General features: G+C 45.0%; 1 protein-coding gene across 14 annotated transcripts in view; it reads left to right on the top strand.

Annotated features, from left to right (window-relative positions):
• The window catches only part of CUX1 (cut like homeobox 1), a 466,860-nt gene that overhangs the window by 206,644 nt on the left and 245,172 nt on the right, over positions 1–15,044 (top strand). For all 14 annotated transcript variants that reach the window (XM_055392896.2, XM_055392897.2, XM_055392895.2 and 11 more), the window contains exon 3: positions 5,336–5,383. In XM_055392896.2, coding sequence (XP_055248871.1) covers positions 5,336–5,383 — 48 coding nt within the window. The remainder of the gene's footprint in view (positions 1–5,335; positions 5,384–15,044) is intronic.

Genomic DNA, 15,044 nt, shown 5'->3' with positions numbered 1-15,044 from the left:
GCATATGATTGGAATTATCTCAAGAACATCACTTTCTGTGCATTAAGATGTTTGTTGCTTTTTGCCCAATAGATGGGATGGGATGGAAACAAGGTGAAAACATCACTGACAAACCTGAATTAAGTATATAACTGAATTAAGTGTGTAACTTGAAGTAATTAAGTTTTAAAACATGGCCGGGTGCAGTGGCTCAAGCCTGTAATCCCAGCACTTTGGGAGGCCAAGGTGGGCAGATTACTTGAGGTCAGGAGTTCGAGACCAGCCTGGCCAACATGGTGAAAACTTGTCTCTACTAAAAGTACAAAAATTAGCAGGGCAGGGTGGCTCGCACCTATAGTCTCAGCTACTTGGGAGGCTGAAGCAGGAGAATCGCTTGAACCTGGGTGGAGGTTGCAGTGAGCCGAGGTCACGTCACTGCACTCCAGCCTGGGTGACAGAGCGAGACTCCATCCCCCTCCCCGCAAAAAAGTTTTTAAACGTGTGTTCACTGCCTCATTATCATTTGTTCCACTGTGGTTTTGGCCAGCCTGAACCCCACTTTTTCCAGTTTATGACCACAAAGAAGGATTGTGCGGGTGTGCATGAGGACCAGTAAGTGGCAGAGTCTGCATTTTCTGGTGCTGTCCAGACAGCAAAGAGTGCTGTGTTCTAGAAAGACAGTAAATCGTATCATGTCCTTGCTAACCGACGATGGAGAATTCTGTGGGTCAGAATTGAGCATCTTTTTTTGAGACAGAGTCTCTCTCTGTCACCCAGGCTGGAGTGTAATGGCATGATCTTGGCTCACTTGCAGCCTCAACCCCCCGGGTTGAGGTGGGGAGCCTCCCAATGTGCTGGGACTATAGGCGTGAGCCGCCGTGCCTGGACAGAATTGAACATCTTTGTATCTTTCTTCTTAGTTTAGTACAAAACTGAATAATATTTGCAGGCAGCAGAATTGGATCGGGAATTTCTCAAACTGCCAAAGATGAAATTAGAATGAGTGATTTTTGGCTGGCAGCTTGAAGTACATATATATCAGTTTGTGTATGATACGTGTGAGTATATAGTGGTTTTTCCCTCTTCAACTGTCTTTAAATATGTGTGCGTGCGTGAGTGTGTGTACAAACACACATGTAGCTTTAATATCAAAAAGGTTATTTTTGTAGGTCTGTTAGGAGACATGAATATGCTCAAAAGGGAAAAAAATACATGGATAGGGTGAGAGGAGTTTGCTTTATTTAAGGACATTATAAAAGGCATAGCCCTTCTGCCTTTCTGGAATGCTGTAACGGAATATAGAAATAATTGTATCATCTCCTGTACTTCTCAGAGCTGGTGTTTGCGTGAGGCTGGCCCTGTGCCAGGTTGGCAGGGTTGGGGGTAACCCAGGAGCATGCCTGCTAAGGCACACTGCCATTCAGGGCCTGGCCTTGCCCCTGCGCCCCAGCCCCCTGCTCTCCTCCATCCAGCTCTGCCCTCTTCCATTTCTCTGCTATAATCTGAAATCTCTCAGCCACACCAGCTTTCTCATTCCATGACCTCATCTGGCTTGTCTCCTTCCCCTCTGAATCTGAGCCCTTGTTAAGCCTTTTTTTGTTTTTTCTTTGAGACAGAGTCTCACTCTGTCGCCTAGGCTAGAGGGCATTGGTGCAGTCTCAGCTCACTGCAGCCTCTGCCTCTGCGGTTTAAGCGATCCTCCCACCTCAGCCTCCTGAGTAACCTGGACTACAGGCATGCACCACCACGCCTAGCTTATTTTTGTATTTTGAGTAGAGATGGGGTTTCATCATGCTGGCCAGGCTGGTCTCAAACTCCTGACCTCAGATGATCCACTTGCCTCAGCCTCCCAAAGTGCTGGGATTACAGGTGTGAGCCAGCATGCCCAGCCATAGCTATTCTTCCATTCATTCCCTCATGCACCCTTTCCATGTCTTTTGAGTCCCCACTGTGTGCCAGGCCCCATGGTCGTTTTCCCTGGACCCTGCTGGGATCACAGTAATCTTCCCCCATCATTCTTTACGCCTTCCACCCTCTTTTCCCTTGTTACCCTTTGTGTTATATGTTGTCCTCTACCTTTCTGAAAAGCACAGTGGGTGAAATGCGGTGATGTGTTAGCTTCCTGTTGCTGCTGTCGCAACGTGCCATGCGCCGAGTGGCTTAAAACAACAGAAATTTATCATGTGACAGTGCTCGAGTTCAGGAGTCCAAAGTGGGATGGATTCCCCAGGCTGGAATCAAGGTGTCAGCCAGAGTTGTGTTCCTATTAGAAGCTCTGGGGGAGAATCAGTTTCCTGGTGGTTTCCAGCGTCTTGCGCTGCCAGCATTCCTATAGCATTCTGACCTCTGCGTCCGTCCTCAGATCTCCTCTGACTCTGAGCCTCCTGCCTGTCTCTTACTAGGAGCACTGGGATTACACTGGGCCCACCTGGATAATCCAGGGTCATCTCCTGACTCATGATCCCTGACATAATCCCATCTGCAAAAGCCCGTTTTACCATTGCAATCGAACACATTCACAGGCGCCAGCTATGAGGACGTGGTTATCTCTGGCGGACTATTATTGGTGCTGACCACAGATAGCCTTATTTATATAAAAGGAGATTGGTGGCCAGGCATGGTGGCTCACGCCTGTAATCCACAGCACTTTGGGAGACCAAGGCGGGCATATCGCTTGAACCTGGGAGTTCAAGACCAGCCTGGGCAACATAGTGAAATCCTGTCTCTACGAAAAATACAAAAACTAGCCGGGTGTGGTGGCGCATGCCTGTGGTCCCAGCTACATGGGAAGTTGAGGTGAGAGGATCCCTTGAACCCGGGAGGTGGAGGTTACAGTGAGCCGAGATCATGCCACTGCACTCCAGCCTGGGTGACAAAGCCAGACCCCGTCTTAGGTGGGAAAAAAAAAGATTGGTAAAGAATCTGATTATTTTTTGTCATGGAGCCTGGTGTAAAAAAATAGAAAATCATCTAGTTGAGGAAGTAACAGGATTGACTTCTCCAAGGAAATAATGGTATCACGTTTAGAAATGCATCCTTTGGAACAGTATATAGTTAAAAGGGAAATTATAATGCTTCTTGACCAAATGTTTCTACAGGATCACAATACAAAATAACGTGGGCTGGTGGTATTTGTCAAAAAACTTGTGGTACAGTGGCCAGGTGCAGTGGTTCACACCTGTAATCCTAGCACTGTGGGAGATCAAGACAGGCAGATCGCTTGAGTCCAGGAATTCAAGACCAACCTGGGCAACATAGCAAGACCCTTATCTCTACAAAAAAATAAGAAAATTAGCAAGGCATGATGGTGTGCGCCTGTAGTCCCAGCTACTTGGGAGGCTGAGGTGGGAGGATCGCTTGAACCCAGGAAGTTGAGGCTGCAGTGAGCTGTGATCACACCACTACACTCTAACCTGGGTGACAGAGCAAGACCCTGTCTCAAAAAAAACAAAAGCTTGCTGTACAGGCCTGTCCTGTAGGTCCCTCTGCAATGATGGAAAAATTCTGTGTCTGCATGGTTGGAAGCAGTAGCCACCAGCAACGGGTGGCTACCAAATCCTTGAACTATGGCTAGGGTAACTAAGAAACTGAATTTTCCAAATTTATTTAACTTTAAGTTATATTTAAATATAAATAAGCACATATGGCTGTATGTGTTGAATAAGAAGACTTTTTCATCTGGGATCTTGATAGGTCTTACTTAGGAAGCCTCTGATAAAATAATTTGCAGAGTTTTATTTCTAATGGCAAGGTCAGTAGCTTTCCTCAGATTCTCAGAAGGCTTCATCAACTAAAATGTAGGCCCGGCGCGGTGGCTCATGCCTGTAATCCCAGCACTTTGGGAGGCTGAGGTGGGTGGATCACCTACGGTCAGGAGTTTGAGAACAGCCTAGCCAACATGGTGAAACCCCGTCTCTACTAAAAATACAAAAATTAGCCAGGCGTGGTGGTGGGCACCTGTAGTCCCAGCTACTCAGGAGGTTGAGGCAGGAGAATCACTTGAACCTGGGAGGTGTAGGTTGCAGTAAGCCGAGATCTCGCCACTGCACTCCAGCCTAGGCAACAGTGAGACTCTGTCTTAAAAAAAAAAAAAAAAAGAAAACATAGTTTCAATGCCTAAACTTTCAGTAAATAAGATATTATCTTAGTCGAGTCTTTTCAAAGTTTTTGAAGCACTTTCTCAGTTACTTCATTTTAAATAAAATGCTCTGAACAAGATCATAAGCATGCACCTATGGGATGTCCTGGTGTTTTGAAATGGGCACTGGTGGCATGGGATAAAATTTATTGTAACTCTGTCAGATGTGGATTCAAAACAGGCTGTATCTCCCACTTAACAGTGCATTAAAATGGCAGCTAGGGCCGGCCATGGTGGCTCACGCCTGTAATCCCAGCACTTTGGGAGATGAAGGTGGGCGGATTACCTGAGATTAGGAGTTCCAGACCATCTTGGCCAACATGGCAAAAACCCATCTCTACTACAAATACAAACATTAGCCGGGCGCCTGTAGTCCCACTTACTCGGGAGGCTGAGGTGAGAGAATCACTCAAACCCAGAAGGCAGAGGTTGCAGTGAGCTGAGATCTTGCCACTGCACTCCAGATTGGGCGACAGAGCGAGACTCCATCTCTAAAAAAAAGAAGAGGCAGCTAAAATACAGTGCAGTGGCCCAGGTCCATTTCAGATAGAAACAGCCAGGCAAACCCCCCATTCTAGTCTATTTTATTCTAAGCAAATTATCTCACTTAGACTGACATCAGCAAAAGCTTTAGTCTGTAGCACATTCAAAATGAGGTATATGTGACCAGGAGTTAGTAGAAATAAAACATCGTTGTAGGCCGGGTGGGGTGGCTCACACCTGTAATCCCAGCACTTTGGGATGCTAGGGTGGGCAGATCTCTTAAGCCCAGGAGTTTGACCCTCGCCTGGACGACATGATGAAACCCTGTCTCTACAAAAAAAATACAAAAATTAACCAGGCATGGTGGCGTACGCCTGTAGTCTCAGCTACTTGGGAGGCTGAGGTGGGAGGATAACTCTAGCCCAGGAGGCAGAGGTTGCAGTGAGCCAGGGTTGTGCAACTGTGCTCCAGCCTGGTCAACAGAATGAGACTCTGTCTTCAACAGCAACAATAACAAAGAACCACCTCGTTGTATTCTTAAGTAAATTTAAATCCTGGAGCGCCAGTTGGCGTTATTGATGTTTTAGGAGTGCAGGAATGGGTGAGGTCCCAGGCTTGCTTTAGATAGTGATAATTAGCACTGACTGCCATGCTGTTTTTAGGAGGCCTTAACCAATGTTTCCCTTCTTTCTCCTTCTCAAATGGCTGCTTCCTGACCTCCGCCTCCTGCTCCAGGATTTGCGCAAGCAGGTAGCGCCGCTGCTGAAGAGTTTCCAAGGAGAGGTAAGCTTTTCTATTCATTTTCTATCCTGAGCCACCCTTCGTGGCTAATTGGTCTTTTTATTCACATTAAAGAAATGCTCCAGGCAAAAGGTGCTGCCCAGATGGTGCCTTCCCGGCTGCTCCGACCCAGCGTCGTGCAGATTTTGCGCTCTGTGATGTGATTTTCCATTGGGTCCTTGGTGAAAGCCCTCCTGGAAAAGGAAGCTATGCTCAGAATACACAGAGCTGTGGTGGATTGCCAGCAGAAGTGCCCCATGTGTGGTTGCAACAGGCAGGTTGTTGGCGCTACGGCCTTTAGGAGCCCATGCATCCCCTCTAGGAAGTCGCCTTGTCCCCTGAGCTGGTCTGGGGCTGCCACTGCCATGAGTGTGCGCCGTAAGTGTGGTGCTTTGCTGAGAGGCTGGTGGGGGCACAGGGAGGCCACTTGATCACAGGCTTGAAACACAGAGCATCTGGCAGAAGCCACGAGGAGCAAGCCTAGGCTCAGTAGAAGGAAGTGGTTTCTAACGGATCCTTCCAGAGAAGGACGGAGCCATCTGGCAGACGGCACGTGGGTGGCAAGTCACCTGGGACATCCGCCCTGGCTACCTGTTAGGGGGAACAGCAGCCATAGAGGGGACTGGGCTCCACGTGAGTGACACTCTTTGCCAGCCCTTTGTGTAAAGATTCAGTGATGTTTAGAAAACCAGAAATTATATTATCTTGTGGATTTATTGAATCTCACCTCTTTAGCTTCTCCCGACGGAAAAACAGAAAGTGGAATCATAGCAGGCTGATAAGGAAAGGAAACGAGACATTTCCAAAGCCCCTGAAAGAGCCCATATTGGTACAGTCTTAGGGATTTTTTTTTTTTTTTTTTTTGGCAACAGTCTTGCCCTGTCACTCAGGCTACAGTCCAGTGGTGCAATCTCGTCTCACTGCAACCTCCGTCTACCAGGTTCAAGTGATTCTCCTGTCTCAGCGTCCCCAGCAAGTGAGATTGCAGGTGTGCACCACCACACCCAGCTAATTTCTCTATTTTTAGTAGAGACGCAGTTTCACCATGTTGGCCAGGTTGGTCTCGATCTCCTGATCTCAGGTGATCCACCTGCTTTGACCTCCCAAAGTGCTGGGATTACAGATGTGACACTGCGTCTGGCAGGGATTTTATTTTCTTGCAACTGCTAAGTCACAGGGAACACATGAAGGAAGGGACAGGAGAGATAATGGCCGTGAGATACAGTAGGTTCCGCTTGGGACACAGGTGATGTGGGCCTTATATATGGAAGGCTGGGTTCCTGGGCCCAGAGCTCTAGAGCAAGTGGTCGGGCTTCCATTTGGGAAATTCATCAGCTGGGAGCGAGAGCAGGGAGTGAGTGAATGAAGGAGTCCAGGGAGATTGTAGCCAGAGACAGAGAGGCAATTTCAGGACATCAAAAGGGACCAGCATAGAAAGAAGACACAGCAGTTGGTGATGGCTGGAAATTTTCGAGGGCAGAACAGTACCCCTCTCTTCTTATGATCTTCTTCCTGCCTCATTCAGCCCCCATGCACGTAGCTTGGTCCGGCCAGCAGGACACCTGCAACCCAGGGCTTGGATGGACTTGAACAGTCTTTTTCTCAGAACTTCATCTCCAAGCCCGTAGTTGATGAGTGAGGCTGTTACCTGACACCTACCCACATTTGATCTTACCTGTTCTGTTACCTGTCCAGCGGCTTTTGGGAGACCCACTGGCTTCCTAGTTCTCTCGCTCAAAGAGTTCAGTGTGCTTTCTAGGTGTTTGCTTGTTTTTCTCATATTGAAAAATGTCAAAGCTGTGTAAAAATGGAAAGATTAGTCCAGTGAATACCTGTATGCTTTTTTTTTTTTTTTTTGAGACAGATTTTCACTCTTGTTGCCCAGGCTGGAGTGCAATGGCACAATTTCGGCTCGCTGCAACCTCCGCCTCCTGGGTTTAAGCAATTCTCCTGCCTCAGCCTCCCAAGTAGCTGGGATTACAGGCATGCATCACCACGCTCAGCTGAGTTTTGTATTTTTAGTAGAGACGGGGTTTCATCATACTGGTCAGGCTGGTCTCTCATTCCTGACCTCAGGTGATCCGCCCGCTTTGACCTCCCAAAGTGCTGGGATTACAGGCGTGAGCCACTGCGCCCGGCCCACCTATACGCTCTTTACCCAGATCCACAGTTGCTAACATTTCACCCCATGTACCTCCCCCCTCCCCTCCCCACCCACCACTTTTGCTGAACATTCAGAAGTAAGTTGCAGAAGCAGGCACTGTGTCCCTCAAACACACGTGGAAGGCTCCCGAAGTTAAGGAATTATTAGTATTCTCTTACATTACCACAATAACCACAAATATCACACCTGGGAAAATTCACAGTAATTCCAGGTCATCTCATATTTGATCCAAAATCAAATTTTTCCAATTATCCCCAAGATGTCTTTTATAACAGCCCTCCTCGCAGCTGAGGTCCAGTCAGGTTCACACATTACATTTGGAAATCTGTCTATCTAATTTTCTATTTTAAAAAGTTTTTTGTTTGTTTGTTTGTTTTTTTGAGACAGGGTCTCGCTCGGTAACCCAGGCTGCAGTGCAATGGTGCCATCATGGTTCACTGCAGCCTCCACCTCCTGGGCTCAGCAATCTTCTTGCCTTAGCACTCCCCTGCCCCCCCCCCCCCAGATAGCTGGGACTATACATGTGCACCACCACATCTGGCTAATTTATTTTTATTTTTAGTAGAGACGAGGTTTCAATACGTTGCCCAGGCTTGTCTCGACATCCCGGGCTCAAGCCATCCTCCCACCTTGGCTTCCCAGAGTGCCTTGATTACAGACATGAGCCACTGTACCCGGCCCCTGCATTATCTCTTTTAATGTAGGACATCCTCTCCATCTCCATCACCTTTATTTCTTTTTCTTTTTCTTTTTTCTAGACAGGATCTCGCTCTGTCCCCCAGGCTGGGGTGAAGTGGCACAATCTCAGCTCACCACAACTTCCACCTCCCGGGTTCAAGCAATTCTCCTGCCTCAGCCTCCAGAGTAGCTGGGATTACAGGCATGCGCCACCTCGCCCAGCTAATTTTTGTATTTTTAGTAGAGATGGGATTTCGCCATGTTGGTTAGGCTGGTCTCAAACTCCTGACCTCAAGTGATCTGCCTGCCTCAGACTCCCAGAGTGAGTGCTGGGATTACAGGCATGAGCCACCGCGCCTGGCCTGATTTTTTTGTTTGTTTGTTTGTTTGTTTGCTTTTTTGAAGAGTCTTAGCAAATTGTCTTGTAGATTAGCCCACATTCTCAGTAGGATAATGGGTTTGATTCCTGATACCTTAAATTTGAAATACCCAAGAAACATCTAGGCTAAGCTTCCATTTGCCTATTTTTTTTAAAGGCCATATGAAAGCTAATCATAAATAAATACATAAAATTATCATAGATTTTGAACCCACAAAAGAAAGGTAATTTTTTGGCACCGTTAATATTTATCAAGCCTCTGCTAATTTATAAATTTTATTATGTATACTTAAGGTATACAACATGATGCTATGGGATACATACAGACAGTAAAATGGTTATACAGGGAAGCAAATTAACATATGCATCGTCTCTCTTAGTTACTCTTTTTCGTGTGTGTGGCAGGAGCAGCTAAGATCTCATTTAGCAGAAATCCCTCATATTGCAATTATATTTACTATAGTCCTTGTTTGCACATTAAATCTCTAGACACTCCCAGCATCATCCCTCCCAAAGTGTGACATTTATATGAAATAATTTGTACTTTTTTTTTTTTTTTTTTTGAGATGGGGTCTGGCTCTTTCACCCAGGGTGGAGAGCAGGGTGGCATGATCTCGGCTCACTGCAACCTCTGCCTCCCTGGCTCAAGCGATTTGCCCACCTCAGCCTCCCAACTAGCTAGGACCACAGGCTCTTGCCACCATGCCTGCCTAAATTTTTGTATTTTTTGGTAGAGGTGGGAGTTTCACCATGTTGGCCAGGCTGGTCTCGAACTCCTGAGCTCCAGTGATCCGCCCGCCTCAGCCTCCCAGAGGGCTGGGATTACAGGCATGGGCCACCACGCCTGGCCTAAAAGTGATTTTTAAAATATTTTACTTCCATCCTTTCATTATGATGTGTTCCTATTAAAAAGGTGATCATGCGTGGAATCCCAGCAGTTTGGGAGGACAAGGCAGGAGGATCGCTTGAGCCCAGGAGATCGAGACCAGCCTGGTCGGTATAGTGAGACCCCGTCTCAGTCTCATGCCTATAATCCCAGCACTCTGGGAGGCTGAGGCGGGTGGATCACCTGAGGTCAAGAGTTCGAGACCAGCCTGGCCAACATGATGAAACCGCGTCTCTACTAAACATACAAAAATTAGGCGGGCATGATGGCATGTGCCTGTAATCACAGCTACCTGGGAGGCTGAGGCATGAGAATCAGTTGAACTTGGGAGGCGGAGGTTGCAGTGAGCCAAGCACTCTAGAGCCACTGTACTCTAGCCTGGGTGACAGAGTGAGACTCCGTCTAAATAAATAAATAAATAAAAGTTTCAGATAATGAAATGATTACTTATAATTATTATAACAAAATCATAAAATGTAACTCACACTGAAATTAGATATCAATTGATTGATTATGATACCTAATTTTGGGTGTTTCACAAGCCCAGCAAATTGATGGGTGGTGTGGGGGAGGTGTACCCTTAATATGAAGTCCAATTTAAAGCTTATTCTAGCCCAACAATTTAAACAATCCCTTTAGTAAAGTAATGCACATACCCTCTAGGAAAATGCTGTCTTTCCACTAGTCTGGCCAATCCTTGCTTCTCTCCCTGAGAAGGGGCGTGTTATGGAAGGTTGAGGGGATAAGGGGCTGGCTCAGAGAACCTCTTGGTAGTGGGGGACAAGTGTCCTCAGGGAGGAAAATCCTCTTAAGAAATAACTTGAGTGCTCGTATTAGAGAATAAATGAAAAACAATCTATGAACTAAGCATCGGCTTTATAAAATTACAGTAGGCTGGTGTGATGGCTCACACCTGTAGTCCCAGCACTTTGGGAGGCCAAGCCAGGAGGATCATCTGAGGCCAGGAGTTTGAGACCAGCCTGGCCTAACCTAGAAAGACTCCATCTCAATTAAATAAATAAACAAACAAAATAAATATACAACAGAATAAGTTCAAATAGAATGAAAGAAATGACAAATATAATAATAAACATAAGAATAGAAATGAATGAAAAAAACAAAGAGCCAGGAGAGAAACATTGCAAAAGTCATTTATTTGAAAATACCACTGCAACTGACAAACCACTGTACTCATCAAGACAAAAAATGTTAGGAATAAAATTGGGGATGACATTGCAGCTGCTGCAGAGATTAAAAAGATAAAGGGAATGTTACAAGCAACTTTATGCCAATAAATTCTGAAGTCGAAAAAGTTCCAAAATTCTGTAACTACCAAAATTGATTAAAGAAGAAACAGACAACTTGAATAGCTTTGTAACTATTACTGAAATATTTCCATAAGGTCTAGACAGTTTCCGAGAGAGTTTTATCAATCATTCATGAAATAGAGAGTTCTCATACTTATCAGACTCCTTCAGAAAATAGAAAGAGCAAGCACTTCTTAACTCCTTTTATGAGGCTAATATAACCTTGATACCAAAACAAGACAAGAACAGTACAAGAAAGGAAAATTAAAAGTCAGTCTTATTGGCCACACATGGTGGCTTATGTCTCTAATCTCAGCACTTTGGGAGGCTGAGGCAGGCAGATCACTTGAGGTTAGGAGATCGAGACCAGCCTGGCCAACATGGTGCAACCCCATCTCTACTAAAAATATAAAAATTAGCTGGGAGTGTTGGCAGGCACCTGTAATCCCAGCTACTTGGGAGGCTGAGGCAGGAGAATCACTTAAACCCAGCAGGCGGAGGTTGCGGTGAGCTGAGATCATGCCACTGCACTCCAGCCCAGGTGACAGAGCGAGACTCCATCTCAAAAAAAAAAAAAAAAAGTCAGTCTTATTATTGAATAAATATGCAGAAGTCTTTTCAAAGGTATTAGTAAATTAAGTCCATCAAGCTTGGTATATCCCAAGAATGTTGTTTTGTTTAAAATTTTCAAAACTTATTAACATAAATCCATGTCATTAGCAGATTAAAGGAGGAAACAATTTCAGTAGTTATATGAAAAGATTTTGATAAAATTTAAATCCATTCATGATTAAAAACTACCAACAGGCTAGGCATGGTGGTCAGGAGTTTGAGACCAGCCTGGACAATGTGGTGGAACCCTGTCTCTACTAAAAATACAAAAACAGGCCGGGCACTGTGGCTCACACCTGTAATCCCAGCACTTTGGGAGGCCAAGGTGGGCGGATCACAAGTTCAGGAGATCGAGACCATCCTGGCCAACATGGTGAAACCCCAGCTCTGCTAAAAATACAAAAATTAGCTGGATGTGGTGGCATATGCCCATAATCCTAGCTACTCAGAAGGCTGAGGCAGGAGAATCACTTGAACCAGTGAGTCAGAGGTTGCAGTGAGCCGGGATCGTGCCACTGCACTCCAGCCTGGTGACAGAGAGAGACTCTGTCTCAAAAAAAAAAAAAAAAAATACAAAAACAAAAAATTAGCTGGGTGTGGTGGGTGCAGGCCTGTAAACCTAGCTACGCAGGAGGCTGAAGCAGGAGAATCACTTGAACCCAGGAGGCAGAGGTTACAGTGAACCGAGATCGTACCACCACACTCTAGCCTGGGCAACAGATCAAGATTCCATCTCATAAACATAAACAAAAAACCCTGCCAACAAACTAGGAATAGAGGGAAACATCTTAGGAATAGAGGGAAACTTCTTTAATGTGGTAAAAGGTATTTATCAGAAACATACATTAATCATCAGACCCAGTGGTGGTGAAAAAAAAAAAAATTCCCAGAAAACCAGGAACAAGACAAGAATACCTACTATTGCTACTTTAAATAACACTGTACTGGAAATCTTAGCTAGCAGAGAAGACAAAAAGAAATAAAGTACAGATAGCTCTTGACTTACGATGGTGCAACTTTAGGATGATGCAAAGAAACTGTACTTTGAGTACCCATACAACCATGCCGTTTGTCAGTTTCAGTACAATATTCAATAAATTACATGAGCTGGTGAATACCTGATGATAAAATAGGCTTTGTCTTGGATAATTTTCCCCAACTATAGGCTAATGTAAGTCTTCTGAATATATTTAAAGTAGGCTAGGCTAAGCTATGATGTTTGCCAGGTTAGTTTATTAAATACATTTTTGACTATAATATTTTCAGCCTACAGTATAAGTATTGCAACAGAAGAAATCAAACTGTCATTTTTCAAGTGAGCCTCAATTATTTAACCAGGTTACTAGATACAAAATCAATATACAAAAGTAATTATATACCCCTGTATCAGCAGCAAACTTAAAAAGTCATTTTTAAAAAGGATACTACTGGAGATAGCCAGCCAAAAAAAAAAAAAAAAAACTATAGCTAGAAATAAATGTAACAAAAAGATGTAACATTTATATTGAAGGATATTAAAGGAGAGTTAAATGGAGAGAGAGAAAGTATACAAGGAGAGAAATTTCCACTACTACTGAAGCGATCACTTTTCTCCAAATTGATCACAGAATCGGTCATTGTAGTTCCAGTAAAAATCCCAACAAAAATTTTTTTTTTTTTGAGACAGAGTCTCGCTCTGTCACCCAGGCTGGAATACAGTGGCACCATTTCAGCTCACTGCAACCTCCACCTCCCAGATTCAAGGTTATCTCCTATTTGATCTAAAATCAAATTTTTCTGGTTATCCCTAAGATTTCTTTTATAACGGCCCTCCCTGCAATTGAGGTCCAATCAGGTTCACATATTACATTTCTGTAATCCCAAGTAGCTGGGATTACAGGCGCCTGCCACCACGCCCAGCTAATTTTTGTGTTTTTAGTAAAGACGGTTTCGCCAGGCTGGTCTCAAACTCCTGACCTCAGGCGATCAGACTGCCTCTGACTCCCAAAGTGCTGGGATTACAGTCATGAGCCACCGCGCCCGGCCCCAGCAAGAATCTTAATGAAACTTTTGAAAAGCTGATTCCAGAATTTTTATACATATGCAAGAGCAAATGGTAAATAATAGTGAAGATAATACTGAACCACTCCAAGTTAGAGGAATTGCCCTACCAGATTATTAAAGCTACAGTAGTTGGCAGAGAATGAGATAAATAAACCAAAGGAACACAATAAAGAAATCAGAATCTGGCCGAGCGCGTTGGCTCTTACCTGTAATCCCAGCACTTTGGGAGGCCAAGGCAGGAGGATCACTTGAGGTCAGGAGTTCCATACACCAGCCTGACCAATATGGCGAAACTTCATCTCTACTAAAAATACAAAAATTAGCCTGGTGTGGTCACGTGCTCTTGTAGTCCCAGCTACTTGAAAGGCTGAGGCAGGAGAATTGCTTGAACCCAGGAAGCAGAGGTTGCAGTGAGCCGAGATTGTGCCACTGCAGTCCAGCCTGGCCCACAGAGTGAGACTCCATCTAAAAAAAAAAAAAAAAAAAAAAAAAACACCGGAATCTGGCCTATGCATATATATAGAAGCTGAATAAATTGCAAAGATGGTATGGATCAGTGAGGAAAGTGGGGAGTTTTCATGGTCCTCTGACAATTGGCAAATCCTTATAGATTAAACGAAGTTGAGACCGAGTACACTGGCTCCTATCTGTAATCCCAGCACTTTGGGAGGCTGAAGCAGGCAGTTGCCTTGAGCCCTCGTGTTAGAGACTAACCTGGGCAAGATGGTGAAACCCCGTCTGTACAAAAACTTACAAAAATTAGCTGGGTGTGATGGCACACGCCTGTAGTCCCAGCCACTTGGAAGGCTGAGGTGGGATGATTGCTTGAGCCCACAAGTCGGAGACTGCAGTGAGCTGTTGATCGCGTGCCACTGCACTACAGCCTGGCTGACAGAGCAAGATCCTGTCTCAAACAAACAGACAAACAATTAACTAGAGTTGGAGCCCTACCTTATACCGTGTGGAAACACAAATTACAAGGAGAGTCTTAGATCAAAGCTTTAAACTTTATAGAATAAAATATAAAAGATGATGACTTTGGGCTGGGTAGAATTTCTTTCTTTTCTTTTCTTTTCTTTTTTTTTTTTTTTTTTTTTGAGATGGAGTTTTGTTCTTGTTGCCCATGCTGGAATGCAATGGCACGATCTTGGCTCACCGTAACCTCTGCCTCCCGGGTTCAAGTGATTCTCCTGCCTCAGCCTCCAGAGTAGCTGGGATTACAAGCATGCACCACCACGCCCAGCTAATTTTGTATTTTTAGTAGAGACAGGGTTTCTCTATGTTGGTCAGGCTGGTCTTGAACTCCCAACCTCATGTGATCCACCCACCTCGGCTTCCCAAAATGCTGGGATTACAGGCGTGAGCCACCACGCCCGGCCCTGGGCTGGGTAGAATTTCTTAAACAGAAAACCATAAAAGAGATTGTTGCAGTGAACTACCTTAAAATTTTTAAATAGCTTTTTTCATGGAAAGATACCCTAAAGAAAGTGGAAACATGGCCGGGTGTGGTGGCTCATGCCTGTAATCTCAGCACTTTGGGAGGCTGAGGCAGGCGGATCACTTGATGTCAGGAGTTTGAGACCAGTCTGGGCAAC

The sequence above is a fragment of the Gorilla gorilla genome, chromosome 6 (assembly GCF_029281585.2).
Source record: "Gorilla gorilla gorilla isolate KB3781 chromosome 6, NHGRI_mGorGor1-v2.1_pri, whole genome shotgun sequence".
Taxonomy (NCBI): domain Eukaryota; kingdom Metazoa; phylum Chordata; class Mammalia; order Primates; family Hominidae; genus Gorilla; species Gorilla gorilla.
Note: the sequence above shows the minus strand (reverse complement) of the source record. Positions and strands in the feature narration are given on the sequence as shown.